General features: G+C 41.2%; 1 protein-coding gene across 4 annotated transcripts in view; it reads right to left on the bottom strand.

Annotated features, from left to right (window-relative positions):
• Positions 1–15,644, bottom strand: part of myo6a (myosin VIa) — a 106,961-nt gene that overhangs the window by 2,615 nt on the left and 88,702 nt on the right. For 2 of the 4 annotated variants that reach the window (XM_007887882.2, XM_007887946.2), the window contains 14 exons: positions 15,144–15,274; positions 14,232–14,309; positions 13,464–13,593; positions 12,478–12,568; positions 11,459–11,609; positions 10,685–10,893; positions 9,584–9,662; positions 7,728–7,888; positions 7,584–7,619; positions 7,199–7,228; positions 4,791–4,829; positions 2,170–2,273; positions 1,736–1,867; positions 386–601 (listed from right to left, as the gene is read on the bottom strand). In XM_007887882.2, the coding sequence (XP_007886073.1) occupies positions 386–601; positions 1,736–1,867; positions 2,170–2,273; positions 4,791–4,829; positions 7,199–7,228; positions 7,584–7,619; positions 7,728–7,888; positions 9,584–9,662; positions 10,685–10,893; positions 11,459–11,609; positions 12,478–12,568; positions 13,464–13,593; positions 14,232–14,309; positions 15,144–15,274 (1,587 nt within the window). The remainder of the gene's footprint in view (positions 1–385; positions 602–1,735; positions 1,868–2,169; positions 2,274–4,790; positions 4,830–7,198; positions 7,229–7,583; positions 7,620–7,727; positions 7,889–9,583; positions 9,663–10,684; positions 10,894–11,458; positions 11,610–12,477; positions 12,569–13,463; positions 13,594–14,231; positions 14,310–15,143; positions 15,275–15,644) is intronic. The other 2 variants (XM_042332924.1, XM_007888030.2) reach the window with 2 other exon arrangements.

Genomic DNA, 15,644 nt, shown 5'->3' with positions numbered 1-15,644 from the left:
GGAACCCAGCCTCAACATAGTCGGAGCTTCTTCAAGTAATTGTGTAGTAGAACGCAGGATTCAATACCCTTTCTCGCAGAATTGTGTCAATTTTTCCAGTATTTCTTAACTGGATTTCTCAACTAAGAAATGGAAGTGGGTCACGGAAAATACATCATGCACAACGCATGGACTCACGGGAGCCCGGCTGGGAAACAGATGGAGCCGACCTGCCATTTCCACATGTAGTCAATTCTCCATTAAGAAATCATTTAAAAATACTGCAAAATCGGTCCCTTAGTGTTTGACTTGGAACCATCCCCACTTAGTACAGAGCTTGGAACACTGTGCTTTTACAATGCACAAACGTGAACGGACTTGTCCGCTTGCTCCTCAGAACACCTACCAGCTACCAGCAGGATGGGTGGCTTGTCTGGGTGCAGTTCCATCTGCCGCGCGATCCACGACCCGTCAAAGTGGGCGTACCACCAGCCTTTCTTCTTGTTCTGGGGCTCCTTGTACTGGTCGGCAGGGCGGATGAATGGGATCCGGAAGTAGCGCTGAGCACGATTCTGACTGATCTCCTGCTGCCGGGGTTGTAACTGGGTTGGATTCTGCTGAGCTGTTAGTGAAACATGTAGGTCACAGGTGACCATCTGAATAGTGTACATAAAATGTGTGACTGTAATCAAACCGTGACCTGGAGATGGTGCGGCACTCAAATCCCATTAGGCTGATCATCAATATGAAATGTATGTACACAGCAAATAGGATACTGTCACTTTTTTTTGTTATGTACCAATTATGCTTTTCCTCTACTCTAGTAAACATTTCACTCTGTCCTTTCTGCTGTCTACAGAACTGGATTGTACCAATCCTGATCAGACCCCTGGCCATTCCAGAACACGTTCAACCATGTTTTCTTAGCTGCACCTTGATTAATTCCGGCTATCTTCCCTTGTGACTCCTGAAAAATGTGAGCACAGCCCGCAATTTCTCTCCCCATGATCAGCCTCATTCATCACAACAACAACAAAATTACATTTATAGAGCGCCTTTCACGTCAGGAGGACGTCCCAAAGCGCTGAACAGTCAGGTGTCGGGGCCCGAGCATGGGGGAGGGGGGGTGTAGGGGTGAGGGAAGGCAGAGAGGTGGGAGGGCGACCAAAGGCACGATCGACGAGAAGGGTCTTGAGACCGCCCTTGAAGGAGGCAAGGGAGGAAGCGAGGCGGAGGGACCGTGGGATGGAGTTCCAGAGTGTAGGGGCAGTGAGGCTGAAAGCCTGGCCACCGATCACCTCTCTTTCCTTGTGCTAATTCAAAGAAATTCTCATTCTTCATTCTTCCTTCTGACGTTCTTCCTACTAATATAATAATAATCCTTGCATTTGATAAAGGGCCTTATCACGTCTTTGAGATGCCTCAAAGCACTTCACAGAATATACTGTAAAGTGAATTGACTATATTTTGTATATAATTTATCATTGACTGGGTCACACCCAGTCGCACTGCCAATCTTGCTCTGTGGCACAGTAAGAACACAAACCCCAAAACAGAAGTGCTGACAGGGATGGGCAACACAGCGAAGTGGAAGGAATGGCACAGGGAGCAGAGTGTAAGTGGGTCTTATCACTGGAAATTTGCAAACTATTGATCAGAAATTGCTTCAGTTAATAAAGCATCTGATATAAATATAAATGAATACATCGCTTAAAACTCTCTCCATTTTTAATATTTCAGTCAATTGTGTGCTTACCATAATCTGTAACTGACTTGGGAGCCCGCTGATCTGCATCAGCATTGCGTTTTTTGTTCTTAGACTTCCAGGCATGGTAAACCTTCAACCGCCGGTGAAACTCCTCTCTGCAGGCTGCCAACAGTTCAATATCTGCAGTAACACAGCACAAATCAATACAGCCACAATCAATTAGTCCAGTGCTCGATAAAAATCTTGCTCTCGATGGAGTTTTCAATGCAACTTTAATGAAATTTGATCTGTAAGGCGAGTTTGTGCTTTACCCACTTGAGTGATTGTTAAGGAGAAACTTTTTGGCTAAGATATCCTTTATTATGTGGCTTCTTCCCCAGGAAGATTTATATCCAGCATTCTGTAACCCATATTAGAATAACCTGATGCCAGGAGTTAAAGCTTAAAGATATTGAAGTGTGTTACACTGTGTGGCTGCTTACCACAAGAGGTGTTGATGGCATCTCGGAGTTCAGCATATTTCCATTTGCTGAGATCAAACTTCTTAGTACCAGCTGCAGCCTTGGTAGCTTGAACCTGAGGACTCCTGTTGTACAAAGAGAATCAGTCAGGCAGTTTGAACTGTCGCTTTAGTTTATAAACTATCAGATTCCTATCATTTTCTTATTACTATAATGCTCAGAATCTGCCGATGACTCAACAGTTCCTCTCTCGAAGGATAGAGACTTTCAGGACCTGGGATCTTTGTTTCAAAACTAAATTAAATATTAGTGAACCATTTATAATAATAATCCTTGCATTTGGTATAGCGCCTTATCACTTCGGAATGACATTTCAAAACGCTTAACGGGATTTACTGCAAAATTAGTGACCGTATTTGTAGGCAAATGGGGCAGCACAATTGTGCACGGCAATGTCCCACAAACAACCATGAACCAAGTGACCAATTTTATTTAGAGGATTGTTGGCCAGGACATTGGGAGAAACTTCCTTCTCTTTTTGAATAGTGCCATGGGATCTTGCATCTTAGTAGTTAGAGCACTCGCCTCGCAAACACTCGCCTGGGTTCAATTCCCAACAGGGCGAAATGTTGGACAAGTTTCATTACTCCACACGCCTGTTTACCTAGCGTTAAGTAGGAACCCAGTTGTTAATTGATTGGTGGATTGCTTTTCTGGTGGTAATGATTCCTTCAAAAATAAATAAATAAAATAATATAATTTGGTCACTATATTTTTGACTGTTTGTGGGACATTGCTGTGCGTAATTGGCTGCTGCATTTTGCCCACAAAATATACAGTCAATTCACTTTACAGTATATTCTGTAAAATACTTTGAGACGTCGCGAAGACGCGATAAGACACTACATCAAATGCAACGATTATTATTATTAATATTATCCTTAACGTCCAACTGAACAAGCAGATGGGACCTCAGTTTTAATACCTATTCCAAAGGACGGCATGTCCGACAATCCAACCCCACCCCAGGTGCTAGAGTGTCATCTTAGATGATGTGAGTTCAAGTCCCGACGTGAGAGATGAACACATAGATTAAGGCTTTAAAAACGTCACATGGTTTAATTAGTAACACTGACAGTAAAGAGATTCTTTCCAACAAAGGTCATTCAAGGTTAATGCTACTTTAAAACCAAATCCTGGGGATTTACTTCAATTAGCTGCTCTTTCCATGACTGTCACAGATGTAAGACTCAAAGGATCAGACCTGGTCAGGACACTCTGCTTCACTCCAGTCACCTTCACATCCCACAACCTGCTGCTAATGTGGTACATTAGCGCTTGTTTGAACCTTGATTATTAACAATGTGTTTGGGGCCACATCCGCTGTGTGTTCAAATTTGTGGCTGAACCAACAAAAGCAAACTACTGTTGATTTGGAGTTATCCTTGCTGCTAGTTTTCTGACTAGTATTTTTCAACCACAACTCTCAATGAGAGGCACGGCTAATTCTGCCCATTCGCTATTGTGAAAGGCTGACAGCATTTCATACAATGCTTCTACAACAACAAAATTACATTTATAGAGCACCTTTCAAGTCGGGAGGACGTCCCAAAGCGCTGAACGGTCAGGTGTCAGTGCCCGAGCATGGGGGAGGGGTGGTGTAGGGGTGAGGGAAGGCAGAGAGACCAAAGGCACAGTCGAAGATAATAATAATAATCCTTCCATTTGATATAGCGCTTTTCATGTTGGGAGGACGTCCCAAAGGACGTAAAGTGAATTGACTGTATATTTGTGGGCGAACGCGGCAGCCAATTGTGCACAGCAATGTCCCACAAACAGTCGTAGATTGAAAATCACCAATTTGTTATTGTTTTTGGAGGGATTATTATTAGGCGTGTGGAGTAAGGAAACTTGCCCAAGGTTTCACTCTGCCTGGAATTGAACTCGGGTCTCTCGCTTGCAAAGCGAGTGCTCTAACCACTGAGCTACAGGACTCCTAATCCAGACCTATGTGACATTTCTCAGGATTGGTCAGTGCTAGCAACATTCCTGCATTTTTTCAAACATACTATACCATGGTGCTTTGCGATCTCTCACCTAGGGGAGAAATATAAAGCCCTGCCTTATAATGACCTTATATTGCAGCTCAATGCTGTGACACCTCAACACCTAAGGGATTTTAAAGTTAATGTCTCTTTTCATTTATTCTGAATTCTACCAGCACAGGTCCTGACTTCAAACCTTAGGTGTGGAAGATGCCGAGAGTGACTGCCACCCCCGCCCCCCTGCCCCAACAACCACGTCCACCACCGCCATAGCTACTAATGACCGGAGCACAAATCTGAAATTGTTGAGCGTGAAGAAGAAGGTACGGAATTGATTGTCTCATGGAGGCAGACCTCGATTTAGCTTAGTTTTGAACCAAATATCCTGTGTCCTAAAAATATTAGTCCTTCCAGTGGGGGGAACCATCCACAGATCCTGCATTGAGGAAAACCCTTAAATATAAAATCTCTAAACAGCAATACATGGGAATACAAAAGGAATAGTAATAAAGTGAATAGCAATTGGTTGTATTGATGCTTGTTACTGATCAACCCTTGTCTCTCACACACAATTCAAGCAGCCGTAGCATTACCCACCTCGCCAGGTAGTCCGACATTTCTTTGGCCATTTCATCCCTACAAGAGCACAAAGAGAACTGCGTGTTAATGAGGCAATACACAATCCCAATCAATATTATTCATATATTCATGAACACTAGCTGAAAAGTTGCATTAAGATGGATGATCCAAACGATTTGGAGCTCAGAAACCCTGAGCGATACTTTCAGATACAACAAGAGTTATAACCCAACAGAACAAGTTGAAAGCTGTGAAAGGCAGATTCATGACACACCAGAAAGTATTTAGTTACACTGAAGGTAATCATTGGCTAAAAAGGATTACCGAAGTATGGTAGAGGCTAGGACTAATTGAAGAAGCAGTTTGAAAAGTAGGAGAAAGAAGGACAGGATGTAATGAGTTGAAGGACCTGCTTCATCCAAATCCCTCTTGCCACATTTAGTGAATTCACTCACACAGGTTCAGGTCAGACTCCTGCATACATAATGGATGAAGTTGCAAACCTCACATAACAGAAAAGCCAATATTTGAGATCTATAATCTGATGAGCATGAGCTCATCATTCCTTAGGTAAAGGAGTGGTATAATAAATGGTATACATTGTCTCTGCCACATTGGTTTCCTCTGAAAGGTATGTACAATTATTGTCAGTGCTTGGACCATTGAAGGCTTCTAAGCCAGGCACACTGAAGATAACTGATCACACCTGCCTATTTATAAAAGTTTTGAAGATTCTCCTGTCATAGGAAGTTGTTACATTTTAAAAGAACAAAATAAGTGATATAATCACATACTTGATTTTTTAAAATGACAAATACAAACAGGATCATGTTTTGCCCTTTCTATCTCTATCCCAAATCCTTGGTGGCAATGACTTATATGTGTGATATAAAGGAGAATCTCTAACCTTTTTAAAAACATTTTTTGAAAGAAGTAATTAAAAGTAATTAAAAGACTCTTCTATCTCATTTTCATGTCAAGATATTGAAAATATGAAATTTCAATTAAAATGCTTCCTTTGAAGACTGCTCATTGGATTAGAAAAGGAACAAACAACCATATGTGTAGATCTGAAGGTTATCTTGGTTTTGTTCAGATGATGCAATTTCATTATATTTACAGCTTGTCTCCAATGATTTTACAGTATCAAGAATCTTTTTAACACAGGAAGTGGTCCGTGGGCTGCAAGTGACCACACAATAATTCGCACGAGTCCATGTTCAATCAGTAGTGTGTTTTCAGTTTTTTTTTCTTAATTGAATATGGCATAAATCAAGAAATATTCAATCAAGAAAATGTATTTTGTTGGCCAACCATAAAGGACAGGATTGTAATTCAATCTCATCTGCTTGTGATACTATTTGGATATGAACTCTCAATATGGGTTGATATTAAGAGTCCATATTTGATGTAACGTTAACATACATATTGATATTCAATAATCATAAAAAGAAGCAAAACTAGTACTTTAAACACACATATTGATATTCAATAATCATAAAAAGAAGCAAAACTAGTACTTTAAACACACATGTATTGAATGCTCTGGCAGTCAGTAATTCATGATTAATAAAACATTCTGCTACAAAATATAATCTCAATCAGTCTAGATAATAGGAGGTGACAAATTGTGAGCTAAAGAAATTAAACTATTCTATTCTTTGAAAAGAGCCGGCACAGACATGATGGGCCAAATGGCCTCCTTCTGTACTGTATAATTCTTTGACTCGTTCCCTGGTCCTCTCTGGTTTCCCTCAAAGTTTAATTATATTGCTTCTCACTCTCTACCTTCTTCCTATATCAATCAAAACTCAGGTGGTCTGCCTCCTACTCAAACTCCATTCTTTCGCAAGATACATAGCTCACAGTGAAATGCTCTCCTGCATGAAAATGCTATTGTAGCTCCTTACATCCCTCCGTGGTACCTCTCTCTTAAGGTCTAGGCCTCATTTCTTTGCTCCTCTTTTGCACCCTTGTGGCTTCCTGCATTGCAGATATGGGTTGCCCTTCACAAAGTTATTAATTTTTTTTAAACACAATTGATCCAATTAGGCTACAGAGATAGGACAAAGGGAGCCTTCTACATTTGGAGTATCATCTTTAATATAATGATATGAACTGATGTGATCCTAATTGGTCCTTGACCAAGTTTAATAAATATCCCTTTCTAGCTCGCCATTTCAAACCTAATCCCATTTGCACTGGCAGGGAGAGATGGCATAGACATGGAAATTTGTGCAGAACAAATACAATTTGATGAAAGGAAGTGTTGCAAACAGCCACCTCCAGATTGTTACTATCAAAGTGGGAGCTCCCTACGTACCACTTAGTTGATACACACGAGAAAGCCAAATAAATCACCATTATCAATGTGACCATCACCAATATTAGCAGCGTAAATGAAACAAAGAAAACAAAACTCATACATTGTCATTTTGGACTGGGATCCACCAGATCTGGAAACAGAACACACTGGTTAGATTTCGCTAGGTACACTCATTTCAGATACCCCACGAGCCGACAGCTCGCAGGCTAAGTGCACTTTTCTTTTAGGAATTCTTCTGATTTTGATTTCTAAATGATTGCTGCATTCATGCAAAAAATCAAGATGATTGAAAAGATTTGAGTTTTTTTGGGGCTTTACTTTTATCATAAAATCAGCATTGATTCAGAATCGGTTCATCAGATGCTCTGTTCGGTAGCCGGTGTGCAGGAACTCTGTGATTAAGGTCTTTTAGATCATGATATTGTAGCATGCAGCTAGTGTGATTTAATTATGAGGTGTGATGGAGTTGCAGGAAGCATTCTTACTTAGGAGTCACTGGGAGAACGCTTTTAACTTCAACGCTGTGGAAGAGAAGAGATTCATAAATTTTTTCAGTATAAACAGAAAAAATCTGCTGAGAAAGAAATGAATGGTAACTTTTCTCATCTTAAATTCGTTTTGTGCCTTACCTCCGAGTTGCTATTTCCATTGGAAGTTCCTCACTTATGAGTTCGGCCTCACTCTGTGCAATCCTCATGGCAAGCTCCCGATCTCGGCGTTCCTGCTCTAGGACAGTCTGCTTGTGAGCTTCATCCTCACGCTCCGCGATTAACTGAGTCTCCACTTCAGCCTGGAGACAGCAAGGGTGCCCATTGATCAATCAACGTGATTCAAATTGGTTAGTACTTAAAAAGCTCAAACTAAAGTGCAGAACACTATAGGTTTGTGTGCTGTACCAGCAACCCTTCAAATCTGATGAAGTTTCAAAAACTCAAAGTATTGCACACTTGTCTCTTTCACTAGAATGGATTGCCAAGACACAAACAATTAATGAGCAATGGATTTTTTAAATAAACTTATCAAACAGCAAAATGGACATCACATTCAACTACGACACTGCACAACATTTGGACGTCTGCAAAATTAAATGTTTTATATAGTTTTAATTTGCCTGCACCTTTCCTCTGATGCTAGGATATGGTTTCATGAATATATGCAACCCTTCTTCTCCCAATTAATCATTCTTTTCTCATGAGCTTTGGAAGAGTATCCACTGTATACAGAATCAAGAGCTGAACCTAATCAAAATAGCTTCCATTTTTCAAGTTGCAGTAAACACTTAACCAGAAATAATTTAGATGAATATGCTCCAAAACATCTGTCACGTTCAATGTTGAAAGTAAGTAAGTTCCGGTGACTCTGCACACTTCACAGAACAGCACTATGTAAATGAGAAAAGTTATCTGCCAGGGTCATGTGATATTTATCCCAAAAAAAGTTTGCCTATAGAAATGCAGCCACTACACTTTACAATTAATCCTGTGCAGCACTTTGAGATGTCTTCCAAATGTGAAAGGCGCTACCGCAAACCAAGGGATTATTCTTATAAAGTGTTTTATGTAAAAACGTGCCAACAAGTTTAACTGAACTTATGTAGGTTATAATAGTGTGCAATATAATACAGAGGAAGGAATGCTGTCCAAGATGCAATACTATTTGGATTATGAACATTGATTATGCTCAACAACACCAACAAGATTACATTTGTATAGTGCCTTTCATGTCGGGAGGACGTCCCAAGGTGCTGGACAATGTACAGCATTTCAGACCCGAGTCGGGGGGGGGGTGGTGAAGGGGGTTGATCAATAGCATGGTCGAAGAGGAGGGTCTTGAGGTGAGACTTGAAGGAGGCTAAGGAGGGGGTGAGGCGGAGTGATTGGGGGATGGAGTTCCAGAGGTTGGGGCAGAGTGGCTGAAGGCTCTCCCGTCAATGGTGGGGCGGGTGGGTCAGGGGACGTGAAGCAGATCAGAGCCGGCTGAGTGGAGAGAACGGGCGGATTGGTAGGGGGTTAGAAGGTCACAGAGGTAGGGTGGGGCGAGGCCATGGAGCGCTTTGTAGGTGAGGACCAGAATTTTGAACTGGATCTTCTGAAGGATAGGGAGCCAATGGAGTCGGGCGAGAGTGGGGGAGATGGGGTCATGGAATTTGGTGCGGGAGAGGACATGGGCTGCAGAGTGCTGGATTATCTGCAGCCTGTGGAGGGAGGAGTTGGGAAGACCGACAAGCATAGTCGAGCCTGGAGGTGATGAAGGCATGAACCTCAAATCAACTTGGGTCAATAGAGTAAGGTGAGACTGCTTCATAATGTATTGTGCAGTTACAAACCACATGCTGCTAACTTGCTGACGATAAAGAATGGATTGAAAGAATTAACCCAGCACATGAGGAGGTCCAGACCCCTTTAGACTTTCTACTCTGAAACTTGACATTGGAGAATATAAGAAGAGACTTCAAAACCAAAAGAATCTAAATCTCAAGCTCAACCTGGATACGTCGGTCCTCTTCCTCTCGCTTCTTCCTCGCTTCTTCCTCTTGTTTTCTCTTTGCCTCCATCTCAGCTTTCCTGTAAGAGCACAGGATGACTGTAAATGACATTCAGAAATCTCAGCACAGCACATCATGAAGTTACTGATGGGAAGTTACCAAGAGGTTGACACGAACATGCAAATAGGGACAATGTGTATCATTGAACTCAATGCATCGTGCAGTTTGTGATCAACACAACAACTTGCATTTATATAGCATCCTTCACGCAGTGTAGGGTCTCGATCAGCTGCTGTTCTGCCTTGAAAGTGATCAGCAAATTTAAAAAAATGTACCTTTATGGTGAGAAACAGTTTGAAAACTCATAAATAAACCTGGTCACCTAACTAGATTTTGCAGTGGCCCAAATAAAACCAATTTTAAATTGCCTTCCATTTCATGGAGAGTCTTACATCATGGAATGGTTTTATTTCATCTAATTATGGACACTAGCATTTGCCATGGTCTAATGATGTGTATGTAGTGGATTTAACCTGTTATAACAGACTGAGCAGGGCCTTTGAAATTCTACTCCTACTACAAGGGAATGGACACTCCACATGTAGGATCGTCACTATAAGGAACTCACAGTGCAAGCTGATACTCCAGTGCAGTATTGTGGGAGCTCTGTCTATATTTTCAGAGGTGCTTTCCTTTGACTTAGACATTAAGCTTACAATGGTTCTTCGGTAGAGACGTTAAATTGAGTTCCTATCTGCCTGTTTAGTGGCCATTAAAAATCTCATGACACTATTCAAAAAGAGAAGGGAGTTTCTCCCAGGGCCAACAATCCATCCACCAGATAAATAGGTTATTACTTGTCCTGATAAGGGTCCTATGACGATTTCAGGCAGGAGCAGCATCTGAGTCCCCATAATATTCCTGCAATACATCTCTCTCTCAATCAAACACCAGAGATGTACAAATCATGTGACCTCCCCATTACTGGTGGAACATTCAAGTCGTAGTTTAATTGCTCTTTTATAGAACAGTAAATTGCTGAGTCCCGACACGTAATGTAACAACAGAAAGAAAAGGCTGTGATCACTGGTAGACACTTACTGCCGGCGTTCCTCCTCCTCTTGCCTGCGCTTCCGTTCTTCATCCTCACGGTGCTTCTGGTCCCGTTCCATCTCTTCTTGGATGCGTCGCAGCCTCGCACGTTCCTCCTCCTCTTGTTTCTTCTTCTGCAGTGAGCCGAGAAGCTGCTCTGAACGTTTCACCAAAGCAAAATACTCCTTATCAATCTGTTCTCTGGTCATTGTGGTCTTCTGGAGAAAGCAAACAGGAAGAGAAGACACCACAGGTTAATCACTTCCACAACTTGACTCAGTTTTCCTCCAGGTTGTGTCAGATGCGGCAGCCTGTCTCCATTGGTACACTCTCACCTCTAGTTCAGAAAGCTATAGAAACCTCACCTGGGGATTTTGAGGTCACAGCCCAGGGAGATGTTGGGGAGCACTGAATTATTGCGTTGCTGTTCTTCTGCTGAAATGTTAATAGATCCCATCTTCCTGTTCAGAATGTTAAAGAACCCATAAGACTATTCAAAAAAAGAAGGGAGTTTCTCCTGGTGCCTCGTGGTAAATTGCTCATTCACTTCCTGGCTATTTGTTGCACATTGCTGTGCACAAATTGGATGCTGTGTTCAACTACAAATACAATCATTATACTTACCAGTAACTATGGAAAAGCATTCTGTGAGGTTATGAAGTTTATATCAAATGAAGGTTTAATTTCTGATCATTTAGTTATTAATCTTTAGTAGCAGATGTTTTGCATGACACTAATTTTTAATCAAAGAAGAACTTAATACCTATTTATTCTATTACCCACCTTGATTTTGGCCATGAGACCATCAATTGAAGCCTCAAGGTCTTTGACCTGTTTACTCATCTCAGGCTTTCCTTCTTTCAAGGCATTCACTACGTCAACCAATCGATTCACTCGCGTCTTCAGGGTCTTCACCTTCACCAGACCATCAATGCTAGACAAAAATAAACACTTAGTGACCCTCCACTCAGGAACCGACAAAAAAACACTACACCGCTGGAGAAAGTGAGGACAAAAAAGGAAAATTGGTGGAATTAAAGAAGGCATCAGATGAGATGGCATAATACTACACAACTGCACAGAATTTAACACAAGTAAGGGAGTAACCTCAAGTAACCCTTGACAGCTCTCATCAGTTTAGTTTTACCTTTGGTGAACACTCTGTAAGGTACCCAGTGTCATTACACGGAATTACTGAGACTGGAAGTATTCAGCCTAACTTCTCCTATACCCCTCTATTCCCTTCTCCTTCATGTGTGGATGAGCTCATCTCACTCTGACCTCCTATTTGCTACTTTGTTTGAGTTTCCACTATGTCTCTGGAAAGCACTTCAGGATGTGCATTTTTAATGTGTAAGGCACTATATAGAGTGAATCAGAAGTTCTTACTAATAGAGTTTTTTTTATTTCTTAAGGAGTGTGCAGCCAATACAGGAGATGAAAGTTGTCACCGCATTGATATGTGTAAATGTCAACATGGCATACAGTATGAACATCTCATATAGACCTTGTGGAGAGGGAAAACTAAACTACAGAAACACCAGGAATTTCCTGCAAGTTGTATGGTAAAAGCATTAAGGGTATACATCACACCAGTTTTATTTCTGTGGCCGGTTATAATCACATTATCTGATTCACCCTATATAAGTGTAAGTAGTTGTTGGCAAGTGATGGCCTTTAAGACAATCTATCAGTTCAAGAATGTATTCCAAACAATCTATATTACTTAGCTTTTCAGATACTAGTCCAGCTGCACATTACATTACACGCTGAGCCATGAAGGGATTGTTAGCACCACTCACCGTGGCTTATGTTTTTTCTTACACAACCACATGCGGACAGTTTTCTGGATCGCAATACAGGCAGTAGCGCGGTACTTGATCTTGTTTTTCACTGCAGAAAACACATTTTGTTAACAACTTTTAAATTGCTTCTGGATCAAACTTTAATGTTTTTTCCTCTCTTAACAAAGGACCAACGGCTGAAATAAGAGACCAAATATAATCCGCAGAACATTGAATTTCATGCAAATAGAATTGGTCTGCAACTTACAAATTCACATTTCTGTATGATAAATTATTATTATAAAAAGAACAGAAGTTAAAGATAAGCTTATGACCCTGGGGTCTAATTTGCAGTGAGTTATAATTGAATGGGTAACAGCGGCTTAGGGTGGCAAACAGCTAATCCTGTCAGTGTGGGAGTTCATCCCTCTGAACCATGGGATCTGCTCCAGGGCAGCTCAGAGCTGAGCTCTTGTGTGTCAGGGTGACTTGGACACAGTATTGGAGAGTGGCTGGTGCCTCTGGAGCAATAACCTGGCATCAGCCAGCGGAGAGGAATTGGGAAGAGGGAAAACTAAACTACAGAAACACTGAGAATTTCCTGCAGGTTATCTGGTAAAAGCATTAAGGGTGTCCATCACATCTGTTTTAATTTCTGTGACCGGTTATAATTACATTACGTGAGGAATTCCCAAAGTGCTTTAAAGGAATCCTTTAGTATTTTTCCAAATCACAAGTCCCAACAATGGAGTAATACCCATCAAGCGGTATAGGGGATGCTGAATGAGTACAGTTGCCATGACGGAGCATTTAGTAATAGGTATCTTCGACCTTGCATAGATGGACGTGCACGTAAATCCCACATTCACATTGTCATTGGGGCTATTGTACATCACCATAGTATAAAATCAATATAGTTTACTGCAAAGTTACTGGGAACAGTGCAAGAAAATCACCTGTTCCAAAAACACTGGTTACTTGTTCCACTGAAATAAAATACTTACATTTAATAACCGACAAAGCGCACCATTGAACCTTCTTCCATCGGCTGCAAATAAGCCAATGATTGACACGTTTCACCAGCAACGCCAGATGTTCAGGGTCAGACTTCATGATCTGATCAAATTCTGCAAACTGAGCAGGGCCAACATTTAGCAATAGCCATGCTTGCACTTGGAAAAAGTAGATTTTAAAGTGGGATTTAAAGACAGACGTAGAGGGCCTGAGTCGGTGGGGTAGAGGAAGTGAGTTCCAGAGGATAGGGATGTTGTGGCTGCATAGCTATCATTAAATAGATCACTATAATAATAATAATCCTTGCATTTGATATAGCGCTTTTCACGTCGGGAGGACGTCCCTAAGCACTTCACAGAACACACTGTAAAGTGAATTGACTGTATATTTGTGGGCGAACGCGGCAGCCAATTGCGCACAGCAATGTCCCACAAACAGTCGTAGATTGAAAATGACCAATTTATTATTGTTTTTGGTTTCGGAGGGATTATTATTAGGCTCTGTGTGGAGTAAGGAAACTTGCCCAAGGTTTCGCCCTCTGCCTGGAATTGAACTCAGGTCTCTCGCTTGCAAAGCGAGTGCTCTAACCACTGAGCTACAGGACTCCACACTAATAATGAAATGCAAAGAGACTCATTTCAAAACAAATACTGTAAAACAGCACTCAGAAGATTGGAATGTACTCTTCACAAATATTCTTTCCACTCCACACACAAAGGAGAAAATTTAGAAATTTAGAGTTCAGAAATGTTCATTACCTTGCCAGGTCTGAAGAAGACCTTGGTTAGACCAAACTTGTAATCGTTTTCATTGAGACCCAAAGCTTTGAACAGAGCCTGGAAAACAAAAATGAACGTGAATGCTACCAAACAACATTGGTGACTTCAGGGGGTCCACTGCACTCCATTAGGGAACTCCAGGAAAATAAATAATCCCAAACAACACCGTACACCATTGGTGACCTTCATCTTCCAACAAGAAGGCTGAGGGATCAAATGTCCTGCTGCATGGTCAACAGTTGTGATGGTGGACAGAGAAGATGCTTGTGGCTATTGAAAGCAACATGGAGGCTCACCCTGTTCTGAATAAATTCACAAGTATCCCTAAACTAAAATGTGCCTGGTTTTTAAGGTGCTGTTATCTTGCAACCACAACAGTTTACAAGAATACTACAAGCTCCACAGCAAGGCCAATAACTTTTATTTTACTTTCTCTCCCCTGATTTTTTCATCCTGAAGGTTCTCAACTCCTCTTTCCTTTTACTGGGGTAATCTTCCTTGGGTGCCTTCCGTTACCTTGCTTAATGGCCATTATTCATGCGTGAGCTCAGCATTTAGAATTGGCAGTCTGTGGAGGGTTTCCCAACCAAGCCTGATCCAGTCAAACATCCACAATCCTCAGCAAGTACCTTGAGATGGGGAACAAAGTGAATGGAAACCCTGGCTGGTTTTCCCCCTCTCAAGCCTACGATCACTGACATCAGTTGTGTCAACTCTACCAAGTGTGATCAGCTAACTTAGAATAGACCAGAAACTGAACTCACTATCTTGTTCGGCTGGAAAAATTAATGTTGTATCACGGATTTACCCTCATTCATCTGGAGCACTTTGGAATAAACATCTCAACTGAATTATGAAGCTATAAAGCAGCCCATTAGTAGTAATCAGTACCTTGCAGAAGAGCCTGGGGTCCAGTCTGCAGAGCTTTTTAGGCATGTACTGCTTGTACATGTTATAAAGTTCATGGAATGGAGCTCGTGATGGAAACCCTCCTTGCATGAGATCCAGCACAGACACCATACCTGCACAATAACAGGGAGAATACTGAAACCAGCTCACCACAATTATTTCACATCACAAGCTTTCTACATCTATTCAAAAATAAGAATTTCAGGGGAATTTAACAGTGAATAGTTGTTCTGAATTACACATTTTAAATAAAAAACAGGCTTCATTAGAAATAACACTTGCTGTTTTAGAAGAAAGAAAGTCATGCATTTCACCTGAGGCTCTTAACAAATAATAAGGACCTCATGTGGGACAAATTTGGTTATAAAGCATAGTGAATAGGTGCAAGCAATAATGGCCAAATTTACTTTAAATTTAATACATTGGTTTTTTAAAAAGCAAATTTTCCTTACAAAATCAATTTTCATTTTTGAAAATAATCAT

Source organism: Callorhinchus milii, unplaced genomic scaffold (assembly GCF_018977255.1).
Source record: "Callorhinchus milii isolate IMCB2004 unplaced genomic scaffold, IMCB_Cmil_1.0 Scaffold3, whole genome shotgun sequence".
Lineage (NCBI taxonomy): Eukaryota > Metazoa > Chordata > Chondrichthyes > Chimaeriformes > Callorhinchidae > Callorhinchus > Callorhinchus milii.
The sequence above is the reverse complement of the archived record's forward strand: the minus strand, read 5'-3'. Positions and strand labels throughout refer to the sequence as shown.